This window comes from Meles meles, chromosome 10, assembly GCF_922984935.1.
Source record: "Meles meles chromosome 10, mMelMel3.1 paternal haplotype, whole genome shotgun sequence".
Classification (NCBI taxonomy): domain Eukaryota; kingdom Metazoa; phylum Chordata; class Mammalia; order Carnivora; family Mustelidae; genus Meles; species Meles meles.
The window spans coordinates 15976745-15998956 of record NC_060075.1 but is presented as its reverse complement, the minus strand read 5'-3'; the positions used below and the strand labels follow the sequence as shown (position 1 = coordinate 15998956).

Genomic DNA, 22212 nt, shown 5'->3' with positions numbered 1-22212 from the left:
AATGAGGCATAAACCAAAGAAGAGTTTAGGAAATTTAGAAAGTGGGGAAGAAAGATCACTGTGGTAACCACCAGCCCAGAAAGGAGGAGATGGGAGGGAATCAGGACAGCCGTCCAGTCAGAAACAAAGGAACTGAAGCATGACTTGTTATGGGTAAACACCACAGAAGATACATGGTTCTTTCGAGAAGTTTGTGGAAGAATTAGAAACTAGCCCACATAAAAATATATTTTTTTAAATGAGACTAATAATACAAGGAAGGAAATGTCTTCAGTAGCACACTGGGTGGCTCAGACATACGTAAGATTTACAAAGTCAATAACAGAAGCATTTATGAACAATTTAAATAAAATTGTGATCTGCGCATACCAGAAAGATGAAAGAAGGGATGCATGCAGATGGGACAAGAGAATGAAATCTTCACCTTCTCATAGGAAACAGTTGAGAGAGATTACAAAAACACATCATTTATAAATAGAAATGTAGAATCCAGAAGAAGCAGCTAAGGCGTCACAGCCACTGTGGGGAACTGGGAGTATGGGAGAAACACAGACAAGGGAGTCACAGATTTGTTATAAGCCTGTGCTACTTAACTATGAACTATGCCTTAAGCTATACTTACGTACTTACTTTGATTTAAATAAACGTTATATTTACAAATGAAAACCAAAGTCAGTTCTAGTTAACTACGAGCTAGGCATTAAGCTACACTTGTGTACTACTTTGATTTAAATAAATATTATATGCAACTGAAACAAAAAGTTGGCTAACCCTCACATACCTGCATGAGCACACCTCCAAAATGTGTACCATTGGCAAACCTATGCTCCAGAGCTGTCATGAGGAGATGTAATGACCCTGAGAAGTTCACAGGGTCTTCACACCATTCCACGGCTGACGGCACACAGGGAGTCTAGCGTGGCGGTCGTGTAGTAATATCTAGCATTTAGCTAGGGTTTACAGTCTGCAAAGTGCTGGTGTCATTCCCTTCCATCTTAATCCTTGTGCTGTGCGGTAGAGATCACCAGCCTCCTTTTTCAGATGAGGACACTGGGCTTCAGAGAGAGTGAGACCTACCCTAGGGTTAGCAAGTGGCACACAAACAATGGAACTCCAATTCCGAACATACACACATACACACACACAGGCGTGCCTACATGCATGATAGCAGTATTTTCCAACGGGGATAGACACTGAGACATTCACAGACTTATTTTCTAATTTTTTTTTAATTTTCTAATTTTATTTATGTCTTTGTCGATCTAGGACAGTGAAGAACAAACATTTTTGAAAGAAGGCTCTCGGGAAAAGAAACACCTGAGGGTCACTTTTTTTTTTTTCCCCATTTAAAACAAAAGCGGCTTCCCTGAGTAAACATGGAAAGGAAGAGAAAGTTCTGCATGTTAGAGTTGACTATTATCAGATCCCATTAGGACATGGTTTGGTGGTCTATACATTAACAAGTGGGTTAGTTGAAAGGTAGACGAAGAGAGTTTTCCAATTTTAATCCTGAAATTAGTTTGCAGGCTATGTCCCCCGCCTCAGACAGGTCACATGGGCCCGTGGTCCTAAGGCTACTAGTACTCATCATTCCGGGAGGCCTTGACCCAATCTCCTACTCCTTCCTGCATGGTAATATTACTTTGATCTCCATGTTGCTCTCTCTGCTACCCGATTTTTCTCTACTTTCCATTTGTATGAGGAGAATGATGATTTTCCGGAATGCAGAGTGTGGGCCAGCTCTCAACCCTTGCAATACAACATACATAATGCAGAGAATGAACCGGGCATCGTCCTAATCCTTCAGGAGCAGGCATGAAAGCCAGGGGACAGAATTGGTCACATTGACTTTCCGCCACAATGCTGCACTCATTTACTGAAGATTAGGTCTGAAAAGAGTGTGCAGTTTGCAGCTGAAAGCAAATCTTTCCTGGCTGCAAAATTATCTGTATTTCTATTAGCTGGTCCAGCCAATCCCTATTCATGTAATAGTGTTAGACAGTAACACAGTCTTCTGACAGTGAACAATGTTTAAGCTGCTCGACTACTGTTTTCGAATAAATTCAGAACACATATTTCTCTATTAATTTGTTCAGTGCTTTCTAGGTATTGGAATCTGGAAAAAAATAAAAAACAACTTTCCACTTCATTAACAAAATTTCAGTGATGTGATTTGGGAAGTTTCTCCAGGCAGCTTAGAAAGAAAGCTCCCAAGGGTGGTGGGTGGGGGGATGGGGTTTAAGGAGGGCACTCACCCTGATGAGCACTGGGTGTCATAAGCAGATGATGAATCACCAAATTCTACCCCTGACACTAATATTACACTATATGTTAACTAACTAGAATTTAAATAAAATCATGAAAGGAAAAAAGAAAAGAAAGTTCCCAGCTCTATGACACCTGAAACTCCCAAATTTTCCCTATGGTTTACCTGGTTAGACAATGTTGTCTAGCTATAGTATTAACTAATGATATCAAATCTAACTACTTATTTACATGACTTTATGTAAAAATGAGTTTCAGTTTCAGGCACTGATTACATCTCACATTCTCCTTACTCGATCTTTGCCATATTTTCATGGATTTGGGATTCACCTTCCTTCCTCTTGTCCTACTTCTTTTTTTTTTTTTTTTTTAGATTTTATTTATTTATTTGACAGAGAGATATCACAAGAGAGGCAGGCAGAGAGAGAGGAAGGGAAGCAGGCTCTCCGCTGAGCAGAGAACCTGATGTGGGTGGGACTCGATCCCAGGACCCTGAGATCATGACCTGAGCTGAAGGCAGTGGCTTAACCCACTGAGCCACCCAGGCGCCCCTTCTTGTCCTACTTCTTATTGTCGCAGAGGCATAAGAGGAACATGGCTCTCAGCCACTAAGGTCATCGCAGAGAGAACAAGGATCTCCCTCCCCTCTTCATGCCCTGAGAGAAGGAGGGGAGCTCTCATCCACTCCGGAAAGTTTCATGGCTCAGGAGGGGACAGGTGTCACTTCTGCAGCAATGGCTTCTGCAGAAATAACAGTGTCTCCAGAAAGAGGAATTAGCAATGGATCCAGGAAGAACAAGGACTTTCCCACATTTGGGTCCAGAACCTCACCTCTCTGTCCCAAAACCTCCAAATGGCTCTCTGTTAACTACAAAATTCAAATCCTTCTGATGGCATTCAGACTTTCTATGACAAGTATTTAAGTGGATTTTCTTGCCTCACCTTTCACTACATATCTCCACGCTCAAAGCAAAATTATCCCACAACTGACATGGCTGCCCCCACACATTATTCATTTCCACCCCCAAGTCCTTTCTCACACAGTCCCTCTGCCCCACTTGTTTTCCATACCTGCCCTTCTTGTGCCCTCTCTTCTCTTGTTGGAATCCTACCCATCATTCAAAGCGAATGTTTCAAGAAAACTCCCAAACAGAGCTAACTTCTCTCCCCCCGTATCTGGCATTTCTACAACCCAGAAATGACCATGTGCATCGCTTCATGCCTGCTGTCTACCTTTGTTCAAGCTGCTGAGTCTAAGAGGTACAGAGTAGATGTAACTCCTGGTCAAGGTCCTTCATGTGTGGATTTCTAGGTAGTAGAGCCTGATGAAAGCCTCCATGCCAAAAAATTCAAATGGCTGATTTGAGGGGCTGTTGAAAAGAGAGCAGAAGCAAATGGAATGCGTTCCAAAATTCTGCTTCTAGTTTGCCATTTGGAACTTAAGGGTATGTTTCCTCCCTTGAATCAGGGATAAGAACAAATCCACATAGACACCCCCCCCCCTTCCATCTTGAAGGCAAGTTTAGCCGTTATCTGCTCTGGAAGATCTTTTTCTACTCTTCCATCTGATGTAAGTGCCTTTCCTGTGGGACGCCCCTGGCCATCCCTCCATCTTGTACTTACCACTCTATATCATTACAGGTCAATTCCCTGCCTCTCCCTTGCTAGGCCATAAATTCTTGATAACAGAACTTCATACATCTCTTTTACTTCTAGCACTTAGCATAGTATTTGGCACATAGTAAGCACTCAGCACATTTTTATTTGTCTCCCCAATAAGTTATAATCAGTTTAAATCAACTTTAAGGTAGAAATCATATATTATTCAACTCTGGATTCCTTAGCAAGGGCTTGAAATAGTGTTTTGTTCATATAACGTGTGAGTATTCCATATCTATTCCTATAAAATCGTTAAGTTTTTGTCCAGGGAACTGCTCATGTTATAAAACATAGGTGAGAAAACCCAGTAATTCTCCCCTTGATGCCTTTTTTCTAGTACCTTTTCCTGATTTTCAATATGAAGACTTCAAAGAAAGCACTTGATGCGTGGGAGAGCCTCAGAGACCAGGGAGATTCATGTATTTCATTTCTCCTGTTCTAAAGCTTCTCTTCTTTTCCATTTCTCATCATCCTCACAAATTATCTCACTCCCTTCAGTTGAGGATGCACATTACTCAGGTTATTTTTAGAACACCCTTGTGTGCAATATTGGCAGTTCAAAGCACCAGAGAGAATCCACACAAACACACAAGGAGTCTCCTGGGGTTTTTTGCTTTGTCCTTGAAGCTCTTTTCCTAGTCTCCTAAGGTCTTTCCTGTAAGAACCAGGTGAGTCACATTAAAGGTTCAAGTCCATGCATTCATTTCCATGCCTCCCTGGTGAATTACAATAAATATTTATTGAACATGATGAGAACTAATGTTAAGAATGAAACAGGGATCATAATAAGCAATTTCTGTAACACAGAACCTGAAGCCACACATCCGTATTCTACCCTGCATCTTGGACGTGCCCCTGCCAAATTTCAGGAATCTCCTGATAGAGAAGCAGTGATGCTCTTCCCCCACCCTTCACTCTGGCTCCACATACAATTACCAGCTGAGCTAAGTATTCTTGAGGGCAAGACAGCCGGTCCACCCCAAATCCACAGAACTTGTTCCCTCCTGCACAGAGTTCTGTGTCTCTGGCAATTTGCAGGAGGATGAAGCTCACAAAGAGAAGAGAGGACAAATTTCCTGTCCTTACTCTTATGGAAATCGGTCACCACAATAGTGAGGAGGGGAGGAATATATGACCAGCAAAATGAAGAAGAACACCAAGAATGACTTTCCTCTTTCCTCTGTCTTCAATGCTCTCTTCTTCCTACTTACACCTCTAAAGCCTCACTTTGTAATTAGAGAACTAGACTTCTTAATTCAAGAACTATATCCTTGGGGCGCCTGGATGGCTCAGTGGGTTAAGCCGCTGCCTTCGGCTCAGGTCATGATCTCAGGGTCCTGGGATGGAGTCCCGCATCGGGCTCTCTGCTCAGCGGGGAGCCTGCTTCCCTCTCTCTCTCTGCCTGCCTCTCTACCTACTTGTGATCTCTCTCTGTCAAATAAATAAATAAAATGTTTTTTTTTTTTTTTTTTTTTTTTTTTTAAAGATTTTATTTATTTATTTGACAGAGAGAGATCACAAGTAGGCAGAGAGGCAAGCAGAGAGAGTGAGAGGGAAGCAGGCTCCCCGCCGAGCAGAGAGGCCGATGCGGGACTCGATCCCAGGACCCCGAGACCACGACCCGAGCCGAAGGCAGTGGCCCAAACCACTGAGCCACCCAGGCGCCCCTAAATAAAATGTTTTTTAAAAAAAGAACTATATCCTTCATTTAAGGATGACTAGCTAGAGGTTTCTAGGGGTTTGATAAATTAGTGTCTTGACACTAATCTCTCAAAGAAGGACTGTTCGATAGACCTGTCCTCGGTGATAAAAATGGCTTGTATCCATGCTGTTCAATATGGTGCCTGCTAGTCACTGCGGCTATTAAGCTCTTAATGTGTGGCTAGTGTGACTGAGGAATTGGACTTTAAATTTAATGCATTTAATTTCTTCTGATAGGCACATGTGGCTACTGTCTACTATATTGGACAGCCTCACATCTGAAACAATAAAATGCTACCCTCTGGACAAATGAGTGATCTTTTGCCCACCAAATATAGGTTGAGTCAAAGCACAGACGGATTTCTTTATAATCTCTGTGTCAAAGCACTAAAAGAAAGTTCACCAGGGGCGCCTGGGTGGCTCAGTTGGTTAAGTGGCTGCCTCCGGCTCAGGTCATGATCCCAGGGTCCTGGGATTGACCCCAGCATCAGGCTCCCTGCTCACTGGGAAGCCCACTTCTCCCTCTCTCTCTGACTGCCGCTTCCCCTGCTTGTGCTCTCCCTCTCCCTCTCTCTGTTTCTGCCAAATAAACAAATAAAATCTTAAAAAAAAAAGTTCACCGAAACCTCACAGACAAATAATTTAAGCCAGTTTTAGAAGGCTTGACCACAGGCATTTCTCCATCAGCAGCAGGGTCAAGGGGAGGGCGATGTGGGCATAAGTCTGAAACATTGAAACATAGAGATAAGAGTAAATAGTTCTTACGAGAGAGCTTGACATTTCTTATTTAGGAAAGAAGAGAGAAAGGGACTGAGGGAGAGAGGAAGGGAGAAAAAGAAAAGGAATCTGGAACATTCTAGAAGTGCTTGGTGTCTGAAATAAATATAAAACATGCCAACTAAACATTTAGCCAAACTGAAATGACAAACCTGAAGTGAAATGGCTGCAAACTAAGCAAGGCCTTGGAAATTTCGTCAGTAATTCATTGAATTGGCAACCTGGATATTTGGCTTTTGGAATAAGTTTAACAGCAATTGGTCTGAATCCGTGGAATCCATACACTCATGGCAGCCAAAAGGCACAGCAAGGGAGCTAAGTCCCTAGAGCCACACCCATATACATGGAGGTTGTGCCCTGCATTAGGACTCCCAGAGGAGGGTCACAGGTGGAGACTGAAACCTACCCTAAGTGTCAGCCACCACATGCTGAATCCTGGCTCTGAGCCTGACCGAGCTTAGGAGTAAGGGAGGATTTTTATTAAGTTGTCACTTAGACTTAGAACCTGTTTCTAATTCGAACAAAGACACCACATGTGCTTGTGGCAGCCCTGGTTAGACCACATTTTTAGTTTACTGTTCAAATCTTATCAAGAAAGTCATGGATAAACCAGGATGCTGTCGAGTTAGGGACCCATGGAATAGTGGCTTTGCAATCAATCACCTTTAGATAAGGGATTAACTGAAGAATTGAAGTGGAGATGGTTTAGTCTAAAGAAACAGAGAGCCAAACAGAAATGTGAGACCTGACTTCACACTCGGAGAGCTAGCATATAGAAAAACAGGGGAGGGTTAATCTGAATATCCCCCAGAAATGCACATGTAATACCAGTAGGCAAAAAATAAAGGAGTCGGGTTTGGCCTCAACATGGAGACAGTGTGCTATCATGGGCAAATTTGTTAAGCCTTGAGGATGAATCCTCATCCCATCAACTAAGACCTCTTTGACTGGAAGCTAATTACTTTCCTTTGAGATTCAGTGTCCTCATTTATAAAATAGATAAAACTAATTCAGACAATTTGTGATAATTAAATAAGAGAACAAAACAGGAAGCACAAAGTACCTAAGTGATGTTAAAGGTTCACTAAATGGTAATACCTTATTTTCCCTATAACAAAATCTTTACGACAATTAGACCTAAGCATAGCTTATCATCACTCTCCCTAATGTAGCCAAGAACTCCTGACACGGAAGATAGTCACCAGCCTCTGCTGATGGACCATTTGCCAATGACATGTTATCAGTTAGGGTGGGGTTTTTGGGGTTTTGCTGTTGTTGTTGTTGTTGTTTTGCTTTTTTCAACCTAAACAAAAAGGAAGTTCATTGGGAAGATGTTGGATTGGTCACAATTAATCGAAAGGCGGGGGGATCCAGGCTTGGAATACACAGCAGCGAGGGCAGCAGGAACGGTCCTCAGTGCACTGTGAATGGATATGAACAAACTGGCACTCCCTTTGAGAGCTTTTAAGAGGTCAAGTCCAAAAAAGTCTGAATGTCCAGACTCAAGTCATATGTCCTAAGACAGTATCAGTGCAGTAAGAGGAAGCCAGCCATGACCGCTTGCAAAGACCTCATTGACCGCCATGGTGCAGAGCCAAATACCTAGATGTACAATCCCACAAGACTGCACACGACAAGGGAGAGGGGATTCCCAAGAGGAAAACGAGGTATATCTATACATTTATACTGGGATACAGCACATGGCAATGTTCAAGTGCGCCGGCCAAGGAGTTCTCCTGACGTTCAAATCCTGGCTCCATTGCTTGCTAGCTGTGAGTTCTAAGAAGCTGCTTCCTTACCCTGTGCCTCAGTTACCTCTTCTGTAAAACTGGAAATGGTAACAGCACCTACCTCATAAAATCATTGCAAGAATTAACTGGAATAAAGTATGTCAATCATTTAGCACAGCTCCTAACACATATAATGAGACTTGAATAAATGTTATTGTTGGTAATTGGTAATATCACTATTAATAAGGCTGAAAATACACCACTGAGCACCTCAGAGGTGCTTTTTCTAAAAGACATGGAGCCTCTGACCTCTCTGTGGCTTCGTGCCAGGAGAGAAGTCAACGATTCCAGTCCTCTCCTTTCCAGACCTCTTGACTCGACTTCCCCATTCAGATAACGGTTTCCTAAAACACCAGAACTGCTTCCCTAAAGCCGTTTTAAGTAATTGTAAAAAGTGCACAAGGAAGTAGATGAGAAGCACTAATTGCCGGGGAGATGCTAAAAACGACTGTGCTAATGAACCCACACCACAGTGGGACCGCCATGTTCGCCATTTGTGGGTTCATCCATGTGTTATTTCTTCTGAACGTTACTTCTAGTTCCTGGAAGAGGTACTTTGCCATAAATGGGAGGGCAATTTACTGGAAGTTAAAGACCAGCGTCCAAGCATCCCATCTGCTCCCAGAAAGAGGTGTTCTCTCTCAAATGGCCTGGGAAGCGGACTGGGGAAGCTGTGGTATGCCGCATGCTCCTAGAAAACAACAAAGTTTGCTCCCTTTACAGCTCCCATGAAGCAGTTCACTTAAGAAAATACATGTGTCTGGATACACATAAATTTCACAACAGTCTGTATAAGCGAGAGCAGAGATGGCAGAAATACCTGGAAAAGCAGGGCCATGGGCGTGCACACGTGGATCGCGCAGACTTCAAAATTAATGACAGTGCGACCCGAAAAAACACGTCACCTCACAGCTCTGAAATTTGACAAGCTCCTCTTCTACACACACGTGGAAGAATCACACACACCCATGTCTTAGATACATGCCTTGCTCTCTACTCATCTGCTTTTTGCTGATTAAACTAAACTCCAAGACTTACGTGACCCATGTACAGTATTTTCTTTTATCTTCATTTTTAAAAGCCTTCACCTGCCAGCAAAATCCCAATACAATGAAATCTTGCCCACGATCCAACTCCTCGCTGCAACCAAATTCTACTCTAGGCCATGGTACTCCAAAAACTTCAAATTCTAAACTATCCGGAACATTCCATGGCGATGTCCAACACGGCCTCAAAAGCATACCTGTTTGGCAGTCAGGTTTTCTGGAGACACTTCCAAATCCTTCAAAGTGCAAGGAGCTTGTAGGTGCTGCGCAATCGTAGTCACAGATCACAGGAGTTTGTTTTTTAGGTGATCAGCTATATGGAATTTTCTCCACAGACTCAACAAATGTGTTGAGGTGCCCACTTCTCCCCCTAAAATCCCTGAGCCACAGAAGCACATGCTATATGGAGACATGAAATGCAGTTGCTGTAAAAATGAAATGCTCTTCTTGGAACACCTATGTCATTCCTTGAACCGAATCGCCTTTACAATGAAATGGCTGCTGCTTAGCAACTAAGGCAGAGGAAGAGCCTGAATATTTCTCTTTTTTTTCTCCCCCAGTAGAAGGAGCGTTAAACATAAACCATCCCGCAGGTGGTTTCACATTTTTGAATCTACAGAAAGAGTAAATGAGGTTGACAACGAGGTCATCCTCCTTGTCGATGCGATATGGATTGGAAATGCCAGCCACTGACTGATTCCAACTTTGTCCACTGTGATTAACAATGGAGATAAGTGCAAGTAAATCAAATTCACAAAAGAGAGAGGTTGCTATCAACCTTCCCGGGGAGCGGTGCACGGAAACAGGGCCCCAAAGTGAAAAGAACATGAGACTTAACATCCAAAGCCAGCCTAAGATGGCAGGGCCCCTGACTGGCCCGTGGCTTTGGGATACTCCCTTAGAGGTCATGACTGTTTCCTGAAATGTACAACAGCTAGAAAAGCAGTACATACTCCACCTGTTGCCCAAGACTCTTCTGAAAGTAAAATTAGATCAACTACATGAAAGCAGTTTATAAATGGTAAAGCCCGAAAACCGCCACACGCAGTTTTATTATAAGTATTGAAATTTAGTCAGTATTAACAGTGTAAGAAATGTCCAGAAATCTGTCTTTAAAAAAAAAATCCCTTAGATTTTGTTATAATTCCACACGGGCTCATAGAAAGCTTCTGTTTTAATCTTTAAATAGCTTTGTCGTTTATTTTTGAACTAGAGATTTATTTTGCTAAGAAATTCTGAAGGTTTTCTTCAAACGGGAAAGAATGACTCAGGTTTTTAAAAATCATCCTTTGGAACTTTCTAGGTGAATATAACAGCACACATGCAAATACTTGTGAATTCTGAAGGGTGTTGTTCTGAATAAACTTATCCCGCAAGCACTCACTGCCTAACCAGGCCCTCCAGTTAAAGGTAGATACTTAAGTCTCCTAAGAATTCTTATTTGTTACAAAGTCCAGTGGTGCTTATTGTGCCATTTCAATCACATATGGTACACATAAATCAGTGCTTGCTTCTTCGCTGGACCCCCAAGCCGTTGCAGCGTTAATTAACCACACCCCTCAAATCCCACTCTCCTTCCAAAAAATCACAAGGTCTTGTACTGGAAGTAGAATCTGAAAAAGGGAAGACGTTCTGGGCTATAATCCCTGCAAATCACTTCCCCGCCCCAGAAACCTGGATTTATTCCCCCATCTCAGGCCATGGAAAATTCATAGAGTTGTAGAAAGAGCCCCCATGGAAAGCTCGATTTCGGCCACCTACGGTTGCCGGTGCCATAGAGCTCTTCACAGAGCTGAGTGCGCCCTTGGACAGTTAAGGAATTCTTGCTCTGTTTGCCAGTCAACCTGTCTCTGTGTCCTGGGTCAGGACTAGCTGGACCCACCAAAGTGATGGACCCACCAAAGTGATGGACCCATGGGTCTCTCCTCTCGGGAGATGTGAGTCTAAGAAACCATGAGATGGTGAAAATAGGGCTGTTGGCACACCGGCGGTAGAAAAGGGTAAAAGAAGAACCAGAGTGAAAAGCTGCATTAGGAAAGCGATAGGCAAACAGGGGCATGGATATTAACTCTGCCATTAGCTTTCATCACTAGCTTTCTGACCTCAGGACACTTGCTTAAACTCGAAGCCTCAATACACTTATCTGTAAAATGGAAGCAATAATAGTTCCAACTTCAATGAGGCATCAGTGAAATACTATCTATAAAATATTTAACAGTTCTTGGCACAGAGTAAACACTTAATAAAAATCAGTACCTTACACCAGCTAATAGTCACAAGTAGGTAGTTAAGTAAATTAACACTTGCAGTCTAAGTCTGAACCCTAAGAAGAACTTGTTTCTTCTCTGAGCTGCGCTGCTCGAAAACTTCACAAGTCGGTGGGCTGTCTTTGCTGCCTTGGGGAATGGTCTGTCCGAGCCCACTGGGAAGGACAGGAACAAGTGGCAACTACTGGTTCGGGGCCAATGTGAGAAAAGGCAGGGCAGACCAGGAAAGCTCAGCGGTCCCAGGGGTATTCACTCTGTCAGGGAAGATCACACTCTGAGGCTTCGGGGGTTCAAGGTTTTTCCACTTCCTGTCTTACTTCAGATGCTGAGGACAGTGCTTCAATTGGACAGAGACAAAAATATGCTATAGCTTAGTCTTTCCATGGAGAGGGGGCCAATTTAAAAGGAAGAAACCGTTTTAAATCAGGCTCTTTTCTCAAAAACCCCTACAGGGAATGCTCTCTGTCTCAGAGAGAGATTGCCTCAAACCCGGTTACATACATAAGGACAGGGATGAGAACACCGTCCCTTCAGTTTGAAGAATGCTCCAGAAGTTTGTCTCAAAAGTGACATGTGGAACCCTTTCCAACTGCTTCCACATAAGTTTATATAAAGCCCCCTTTCATCTTTAAACAAATTGCTTTCAAGTGTTTTTTAAAACAAAAATGTATTTTTCCATAGTATTTTTGACATCTTTCTGATTTACAAAGGAATGGCACATTTTAAAAATGTACCTTGGACTTTCCAAGGAGTCTATTTTCTGGTTATTTCCTGAAAACCTACATGATATACAAAAGCAACCAAACCACCTTTCCTTTGCCTTTTGTAGGAAAAAAAAAATGAATTAACTTTCTCAGTACTTATTCCACAGTCCTAAGCCAGTTCTATTTGTTCAACAAATATTTAATAATCACCTACAATTTTAAAAAGTCAATTCTGTTGTTTGGCCTCGTTGAGAAAATGGACAGAACATCCCAGAAGGCTGATCCTTCCATTTCTGAAATAATCCAGGACAGGTAGCATCTGGGAAGCTTTTTCTCTGATTGCCAGAACAGGGCAGCCAGCCATTGTCTGGACACACAGAGCAGACATCATTGACCCAGGCCAGGAGAGGAATAACCTCTGTTCTGTGGTCCTTGGTGACAACTCTATTTCTAGGACCTCTGTCTTGATCTACTTATCTATTCCTGACACTTGAAGCTCTCAGACCTCTGTTACCCAGTCCTCTAGGTGTGGCATCCTGCTCCCAAATGACCGGTTTGGTTGGGGGCAGGGAGCACTGTGGCTCTGCCCATCTTCTCTGACCTTGGCTTCCTGCCCACTCCAATTTCCACAGCACTCCCAGGCAGCTCGATCCCCTTCACACTCTCTGGTAAGAGTCAACTCATTTTTAATAAATTGTGAAAGGCAAAGTACATCGTCTATACCTCGGTGAATGCCAAAACCTGTAAACTAAATTTCCTAAGTCTAAAGCTATCTTATTTTCATATTATCTGAATAATTTCATTGCTAGCTACTGACATTTGACTAATATTCGACATTTTGAATAAAAAACAAATCTCCTTAATTGGACTTGAGTATGAAAGACATCCTTCTGACAAACACTCATAGCTTGCTTTGTGACAGGCAACAATTTGAGTATCAACCTTTCAACAATCCCACAAGCTGAGGTACTCCTACACTACTATTTTATAGATGAGAAAAGTAAGGCACAGAGAGATTAAGCAACTTGCCTGAGGTCACACAGCAGACAGAGATAGGCTGAGAATTGAACCCCTGGGGGAGCGCTCTAGAGTCAGGGCTGTTACAATGCCACCTGTCTCTCATGACATTGAAGAGTAAGGACAATGAGATTTGGTATAATGCTTACTGTTTTAAGCTTTGATTGTATCCCCCACTCCATCCAGCAAGTCAGACCATTAATGTTATAGCTTAAATCAGAATTGGTTCTTATTGGAGCATTATTTCTTTTTCCATTGTTTTTGAAGCGTTTTTTTTTTCCTTTTTTAAGGATTTTTAAAATTTTATTATTTATTTGACAGACAGAGATCACAAGTAGGCAGAGAAGCAGGCGGGGGGTGGGGGGAAGCAGAGTCCTTGCCCAGCAGAGAGCCTGATGCGGGGCTCGATCCCAGGACCCTGGGATCATGACCTGAGCCGAAAGCAGGATGCTTAACCCTCCAAGGAGCCCCTGGAGCATTATTTCTGAATCTGAAAATCTAACAGCAAACCTCCACTTATGCAAAATGCAGGGAAGTTAAGGACCACAGAAGTCCCTGTCAGAAAGCTGTTGCCTTTAAAAAACAGCATTTGCACCCTTTCAAAGACTCACAAAGCCTCAGGGCTGGAAGGAAAGACCATGAAAATTCATCTGCGAAGGCCCTCCTTCCCACCTCTACCCAAGCACAGCCCCCTTCCTCAGCCAGGGTGCACACACCTGATGACTGGATTTTCTCTGAAAGACCACCACAGAGCTCATGCTTCCTCCCTTTGAACACTGTGGGGGTCAGGACCCTCACCAGCCAGCCTTCAAATGCTCTAAACACACATGAATAAAAAAACAGCTGGCACTTTTGGGAAGGATTTGTTATTGAGTTGAGTGAAAAACAAAAACCAAAGCTAAGAGTCACTAAATTGACAAAGGAATTCTTCCTAAAATAACTTTTGCACCAAAGTCACTCAGGTGAGCTACAAGGACGGAGTGGGGTAACACAGCAGGGAGGCTGCTGGAGTCACAACCTGGAGCTGGCCAAGACAGCAGTCAGGACAGATTCCAGAAACGGGGGTGGGGGGAGGGGGGTAGCGGGGAGAGGGGGTGTAGCCATCTCTGCTGCTCTAAGTTCTAACCACAGAAGAAGTCCACAGAAAAACTCCCCGAGGAGGAAATCAATGATGCCCCCTTGGAAGGGGATGAGACAGGCAGAAAGAGAGCCAGAGAGCTAATTAGTGCTACTCAGAAGGCAAATTAAGGCCTTTTCTTTGACAAGCTGCAGATAGCTGGTTAAGGAAGAGTTCTGCCGCCCCTCTCCAGCCTCCGACAGCTGGCTACACAGCTGCGGCAGGTACTCGCACAGGAAGCTGTATACAGAAACACAGTTCTGGGCTGTTGGACAAAGTGTAAGCGAGAAAAAGGCAACCCTTTTAGTAGAAAGGAAAATCACAACTGAGATGGACAGGGAAAATGGTAAGAGTAGTAGTTTATTTAAAGTAGGCAATTAAATTCCTTCATCCAATAAATATTTATCCGACACCTACTGAGTAATAAGAACAGGATTCAGAGATTCAAATGGTAAAAGGTGTAATTTGCATCTTCAGAGGAGCGAATGACCTAACAGGGAATAATAATAATGGGAAAAGTGAACTCTGTGCAAGGCACTCTGCAAAGTCCTTTGCATAAGGTAAGTGGAGCAATTCTCATCACAAACCTCGAAGGTAGGTATTACAACTAGCCCATTTCAGAGATGAACATGCCGAGCCTGAAAGGGCTTATCTAACGGGCCCAAGATCAGCTAGAAGGTGCCGGTTTCAAATCATAGTCTAATTCCCACACCAGAAAATTATCAGTCTGAACATTATAACTTATAACTTACAAAATTTTAAGTCTGAACATAGCTTTTTGAAAGTGCCATGTGAGCACTTGGGAAGACCCTCCGCCTATCACAGAAAGGGGACACTCTGGAGCTTACTCCTCGGAGCAGTTTGCCTGGTGAACAAGCCAGAGAGGAATTATGGAGGCATTAAGCAAGCAGACATAACTTGGCATTTTAATTTCTTTAATCTTCCTCTACATTGCATTGGTTTGTTATGCCTTGCAATAGGCATAACATTCCGACCAGTTCAAACAATTCCAACAGTTCAAATAGCTCCAGCCAGTTCAAACAATGTAAAATTAGTCCATTTTTATAGTTATTCCATGCAAATTAAATTTCAAAGAAAGGAAAGAAAGAAACCTGCAGCTTAGGCTTTGTTTCGCTCCTTACCTTCATCCCTCAGTTATCCACCCTTGATTTGGTGTAACTACTAGCCTAAAACTAAAATTATAAGGTCTCAGAGAAAGTAATTAGGATCAGCACTGTCAACATAAACCCAAGTAAGAAAGTAAATGTCAAGTCAACATCTAAGCAATGGTCCTTCCAGATGCTTCCAGTTTCACACAGTGAATGCCTCTGAGCCCACTCCAGGAACAACGCAGGTTGCCTAAAGGATGCGTATCCCAGAGCCCAGCCCTGTCAGACAGGGAAGGTGCAGCCAGCCTGGACCCTCGCTGGGAGTCCTCGCTTTCTCATATTAGTGAAATGTTCCAAAGAGCTAGCTCTACTCTAATGTAATTTGACCCTATGAGGCAATGCTGTTGTTGCCACAGCAGAAATGAACACCAGCAAAACTCCCTTCATGTCCTCCTCTCCCTGATACCTCAGGGTTCAATGCAGTCACTCTCCCATGATAGAAACCAAGGCTCTGAAAGATCAACTAGAGCAGATTAAGAACTCTGGACATTGGTTCAAGTGCAGTCTTGCCCAGTTGGTGTCCTGATTGAGGAAGTCTACACTTAGCCAAGTCCTAAGTAATTATTGAGGAAGGAAACATTATTTAGAACCAAAGTTTTCATCTGATCCCGAAGGCTCTAAATAGTGAACAAATGTATAAAACATAAGATAAATAAAAATGATTTACAAAGGAGGGTGCCATACACTGATACCCAGGAGAAGAAAACTTCCGCCACACACAGTGGATTCTCGTGCAAGGAGAAACAGTGAGCCTGCTGTCCTATTTGACTTTCTACATCCCACTGGTCTTTCTTATAATCACATAATCTTGCTTTGCAGGACAAAACAAACGTGGAAATACTACATTCTTATCATCAACTTGGAAAGAATAATAATTTTTTTTTTTTTTTAATAACCAAGTTGTCTAACCTAAGGACTTTCATCCTTCCTGCTGGCTCCTTCTATCTCATTCCAAAATCTCCCTGTGAGGAAGGTTTGGCAGTACCATTCCGGTGTATAAGCGAAGAAACTGAAGCCTACCATCAACATCGTAGAAGTAACCATAGTTGTCCAGGCCTTCTTACCAGTGAAATCACGCCCCATCATTTATTTTGGGCGGCTCAAGGAGGTACACACAGACCGGTTCTTCACTGGATCTAGGTTCACCTACACTACAGCTGTGTAATTTTTATTCAAAGACATCTAAAACTCTAACATGGGTATTCCTAGTGATGGCAGGTGTCATGTAGGTGGTTTTGTGCTCAGAAGCAAAACCAATATATGTTTTGGTGATCACGGATTTATATTCTTTTTTATTTCTGAAGTAGCAGAGGGAGTCCTGAAAATTATTTAGCCAAAGGGATACGACCCAACAAGTGTAAGAGATAATATATAATGACCTGTGGCGTAGGAGGTGAAAGGGCCGCTCGCACTACACACACACACACACACACACACACGCGCGCGCGCATATGCTCACACACGTGTGGAGAGACTTCGAACCTGAAATGAATGTTGAAGGAAGCAGAACGTAGTCTAAAGAGAGAACCCTTCAGAGTCAGATCTGGGTTTCCACTCCGCCTCCCACCCAAGCTAGATACCTCACGTTAATTGTCTATAAAATAGAAATAACCACACTCACACCATAGGACTATCAAGACAAGTAAATAGGATGGCATATTCAATAATCACCGTTGCAGGGCCTGGCGCACGGAAGACAAGGAGAGGTACCCTCTCCTTCCCCTCCCCTGTGTATTTCTGAGAGACTTTTTTTTTTTTTTTACAAACTTAAATGGGAATTCTTACAGCAGTTATAAAAAAAAAAACAGTTCCTACACATTATATAGTCGTTGGCACATACGTATCCTGTTGCAGCACCATAATTTGCAAAGAAAAAGGAAGTAGTAATTTTAAGAGAAAAGTACCAGCTCACTTGCACTGCCTTCTAAAACCTTTAGCTTTACAGTCTACAGAGACTATTTGCTCTAGGGGAGCAGATTCTGACATAAAGGAAAATTCCTCATGGGAAAATGGTTCCCCCCAAAAACAGCCAAGAAAGAAAAGATAATGAGGGGAAATCTAGGGGTATATAAAGGAGTTTATTTTACTTAACAAAGTAAAAGTCAAGCAAAATGAATAATCTGCCTCCAGAAATGGTTATTTAAAGGCTTTTTGTAAAGGGCTCCAGTTCCTAAAAAGACAGGAGTCACTGCATATGCCCACCCACTCCTCATTTATTTTTAAAATCTAGCTTATATGTTCCTTAGCAACAGAAGGAGCAGATGAGACCCCCTACACACACGCACACGCACACCCTCTCCCCAAGCCCCCTTCTTCTTTCCTGTCAAGTGTCATTCTGCAAATACCCATGTTCTTCAAAAGATATTTTTTACCTCCCGCACCTCTCCTCTTTCCCCACCTCAAATGACCCCCCTTACACAAGCTGCCATACTACGTTCACCAGGCCAACCCCTTCACTCCATGAACTCCCACCAGGCACTGTCCTCGGGTGCCCCTCGGGAGTGACACGGTGGGGGTCCTCCCTGCGGAGCCCATGCCCCACTCCAGCCAGAGCTGTACTTTCCTCACAGACCACTTCTTAACCCACTAGCAAAATGGTCAAGGCCCAGCTCCATCTGAATCCGGCAGGAATGGCGGCCATGGCGAGTGGGGCAGCCCTTCACCATGATTCGAAACAAAATAATAATAATAGTAATAAAAATGGAGACACTCTGCTGGTTACCCAGGACAAACATGAGCCAGATGAAATCACCTGTCTTTCCACTCTCTTTCCACTGACGTTGTGACAGCCTGGCCTTGTTTGGCTGGGCACTGTTTGAGAGCCCAAAGTTCAATTGTTTAGCCTTTGGGGGAAAACAGGGCAGCAGGCCTCAGAAAGAAATGTACTTAAGCAGTGGCTGAGGAGGATGTTAAAAATTCCCACGCACAGGCTGATTTTGTGAGCCTGGGGTGGCAGGCATTTTTAACGACCCACCTGAGGTGACTGATGCAGGTGGTTCCCTGAATTAGAGATGGTAAAGGAGAATGTTCACAAAGTGGGATCCGCCTCTATGGATTGGAAGGCAAATGCAATATTTTTGTTTTTATTTTATTTTAAAAAATGCTCTGTCCTACGTTTGTGGGTGCACACACTTACACACGCACGTGTGAGCGTGCAATCCAGGAAGCCGTGTCCCACTCACACAGTACCCGGCTCCAAGAGAGAGGCTCAGAGGATGACCCCTGCCAAGAGGCAAGCTGAAATGATTTCCCTTGCAAACGGGGGCTTTGCAGCCCTACCTGGAACAGGGAGGAGTCTGATGAATACCATGAATTCAGGAGAATTTCCCAGCTCAGGAGCCCAGACCCACAATGGGCTTAATGTAATCAACCCCTTCCAACTCAGGGTTCCTAAATTAGGCTGAATGTAGTCCCTGACTCCCTAAGGGCCAGGCAGGCCGTCATTACCAGGAAGTAGAACTGCCTGTGTCCTAGCATACCTCCCTAGAGCTACCCCACTCTCCAGCACTTATCTATTTTTAGAAACCAAAAAATATAAAGAGAAAGATTCATTTGATCCTCATCTATGTGAGTAACTAAAAGAGCAAGTAAGTGGGAAACTCCCTCAACGCACAGTGAACAAAATGCACGCGAGGGATGTGGGAGCAACAGCCTCACCAGTAAGACCTCTTCCGAGTCATCGGAAGCCAACCAACACTTAGACACGGAGCCCATGACCCAGTGTCTGGGGCCTCCTGTCCAGGCAATGCCTACGGGGATCCCAGTGATTCACACACATGCCCCCATAAACACACACACACACCCTCACAAGCCCACACACCTCTGTCATCTGCTTTTGCTTACATAACAGCACATGGTGTGGCAGGCTTAATACTTTATATGGGTTTCTGGAAAGGACTGCGGGCTCAAGGGAGTAGGGTCACAATAATGTCTTGACTGACCCCTTTTCCAGAAATGCTCAGAGCCCTAGCAAGTGCAGATTTTTGTAATTCTCTGCTTATGCAGGATCTTGACTTTAAAACTAACAAAGCAGTAAGGGTAGTCTCTGAAACTCTCCGAATTCTTCTTGCCTGGGGCTGGGGGTGGGGAGGCATAGCACGAGAACCTACCAAATCCTCATTTCTCATTTTTAGATCCTGAGCCGATGTGGGGTAATCTTTTATCATAATTTGGTGGCCATTTATCCTACACTGTCCTTGTCTCACAAATGCATCCGTCCTCAGGGACAAGCGTGGTCCCATGCTCTCACTCACCCCTGGCTTGCCAGTGGGTCCCCATCCCCTCCCGCTGGGCACACCCCGGGGAGGGGGAGAGAGCACGTGTGCAGGCAACCCCCTAACCAGCTGGGTATCTACAGACTTAGATCCACAGCGACCCTTCCTTCCTGGGAGATTTCGGGGCAGGGCCGACTTCCCTAAGGATTTCTCTTCAGTACAGCGCTGTTCTCTCCCGCCTGGAGGGCGATCTCAACAATCAAGTCAGTGCCAAAGGTTCATCCAAGGAAATCTAGAAGGTAGGGGGAGTGGTTACAGATGACACCGGCGTAGGGACAACTTTGAAGACTTCTCTCAGGAAAACTAGGCATCTCCATCCGAGTCGGCAGCCCCCTCGGGCGCACACACGCATTTTTTTGTTGTAGTTCTGACCTCAGGGACCCAGTCTCCGGTCCCGTTCCACAGGGAAGCCGGGCGCACCTAGCTTCCCTCCAGCCCCGAACGCCGGGCTGAGAAGAAAATCCATCTCCCCACAAGGGGGAGAGAGGAAGAGAGAGAAGCAGAGAGCGCGCGAGAGAGCGCGCCAGGTGCCCCCAACTCCGCGGAAGCGCCGCTGTGAGGGACGAGAGCGGGTCTCAGCCCCGCGGCGGCACCTGTGTCCCAGCCGCCCCGGCTCCCGCGCCTACCTGTAAGAGACCTGCTTCCGGAAAGTTAAGTTCCTCAGCTTCTCCTCCAGCGCCTCGTCCTTCTCCTTCGGGCCGGCGGCCGCGGGCTCTTCCAGGGCAGCGGCCCCCGCCGCCGCCGCTGCCCCCGCGCCCCGCGGCTCCGCGCCGCCCTCGGCGCCCAGGCAGCAGCTCCCGGCGCCGCTTCCGCTGCTGCTGCTGCCGCCCGTCGCCCCCTTCTCCTCTCCCGCCGAGGAGCTGGGGTTCATGGCGACCGCTCCGGCGGCCGCGGAGGGAGCCGAGGCGGCGGCGCTGCAGAGGCCGGGCCGGCTGACGGCGCGGGCGGCGGCTGCCGCTGCGGGTGAGCCAGCAGGTCCGCGCGCCTCTGGCAGGGGCAGCAAATGGCAGCCCCTTCCCGCAGCATCCATCCGCGGCAGCACCGCACCGGGGCATTGTGGGAAACTCCGTGCCTCCACTCCCCCTCCCCGACCAATCAGAGGCCACCTCCCTCCGCCCCCCTCGGCCTCCCCTCTGCCAACCCGCGCCCTCCAGCCCCCCTGGCCTGTTCCTAAATCGGGGGCACGAGCCAGAGCTGAGACTGAACTCTGCCCTGAGGCGTCGGGCTGCAGGAGAGGGGTGCAGAGGGAGGGGACGAGGAGCCGCCCGGGCGCGGGGCGCTGGGCACGAACCCAGACATCGGGAGAGGAGAGCCCCGGGAGGGAAACTCGGAGGGAAGCGTGCCGCGCCCTGGTTAATACACGAAAAGGCTGGGACCGGGACGGGCGAGGTGCCCTGCCGGGGCAGTCAGCCCTTGAGCGGCAACACCCACCTTCGTCCCAGTGACCTGACGCCCGATGCCGGATGCCCGGGGCGGCATTCTCTCCACCACCGCTCGCTGCTTGTGCGGAGCTGGAGCCAGGCAGAAGCCGCCCTAAGCGGGAAATCTTTGGGGGCTGTAGGAGCGTGCTCGGTGCGAACCCGGGAGAGAATTCCTGAGCAGGGTAAAGTAAGCGGTGAGAGGGAGGTCAAGTTTAAGATACAGAGAAAGCGCCTCCCTCCTTTCTCTCTGGGCAAGGGCTGGGACCCCTTCATCCCTGCATCCCCCAGTCAGCCCAGAGCCTTCCTTACACGTAGCAGGCTCTTCCTAAACAGCTGTTTATTCGATTGAATGGGATCTCAGGGGCCCCAGGGAAACGAAAGGGCTGGGAGAATCCAGGAGGCAAACGTGAGGATGGGAGCTGGGGGGGGGGGGGGGGGTTGTGCCTGGTCGAGCCAGGAGAGGAGGAGCTCACCCAGGGAGGGGCTTTAGAACACGTCAGCCCCCACTGCTAAAAACAACCCCAGCTTGCAGTCTCTATAGATTTAGTCATCCAGCTCTATGGGGTTTGAATGATGCGCTCAAATTGTGTAAGCCTGACTGTTTTCCAAATTAGGAGTTTCCACCCAAGAAATTGCTGCTGTCAACAAATAGGGAAAAGATCCATTCTTAAGGCTAAGTGTAGTAACCAAAATATATACCCACATGTACCTGTGAAAAAAGAACCAGACCAGCGAGGAATTTCAGGCCGGCGCTGTGCAACCACAAACAGATTGTTTGATTTCTTCCCCTCTGTTTTCTCATAACTAGAATTAGGAGATTGAACAAGAGACCTCAAACCTCTCCAAAATTCCACATTCTGTAATTCTCTCCATATGCACATTGTAATAAGCCAAAGGTCGGGACATTTTCCAGACTGGAATGAGGGCAGGTAATACTAAGAATGATAAAAAACACAGCTAGTGGTTATTAAGCCTTCGTTTTTATAAGACAAGTGAAGTGCTAAG

The 22212-nt window shown here is 45.4% G+C and overlaps 1 protein-coding gene across 5 annotated transcripts in view; it reads right to left on the bottom strand.

The window, feature by feature from the left end:
* Nucleotides 1–21329, bottom strand: part of DGKI (diacylglycerol kinase iota) — a 445797-nt gene extending 424468 nt beyond the window's left edge. For 2 of the 5 annotated variants that reach the window (XM_046020799.1, XM_046020804.1), the window contains exon 1: nt 20413–20816. In XM_046020799.1, the coding sequence (XP_045876755.1) occupies nt 20413–20816 (404 nt within the window). Of the gene's footprint in view, nt 1–20412; nt 20832–21217 lie in introns of those variants that run through there. The other 3 variants (XM_046020805.1, XM_046020801.1, XM_046020800.1) reach the window with 3 other exon arrangements.
* Nucleotides 21330–22212: the final 883 nt, after the last annotated feature.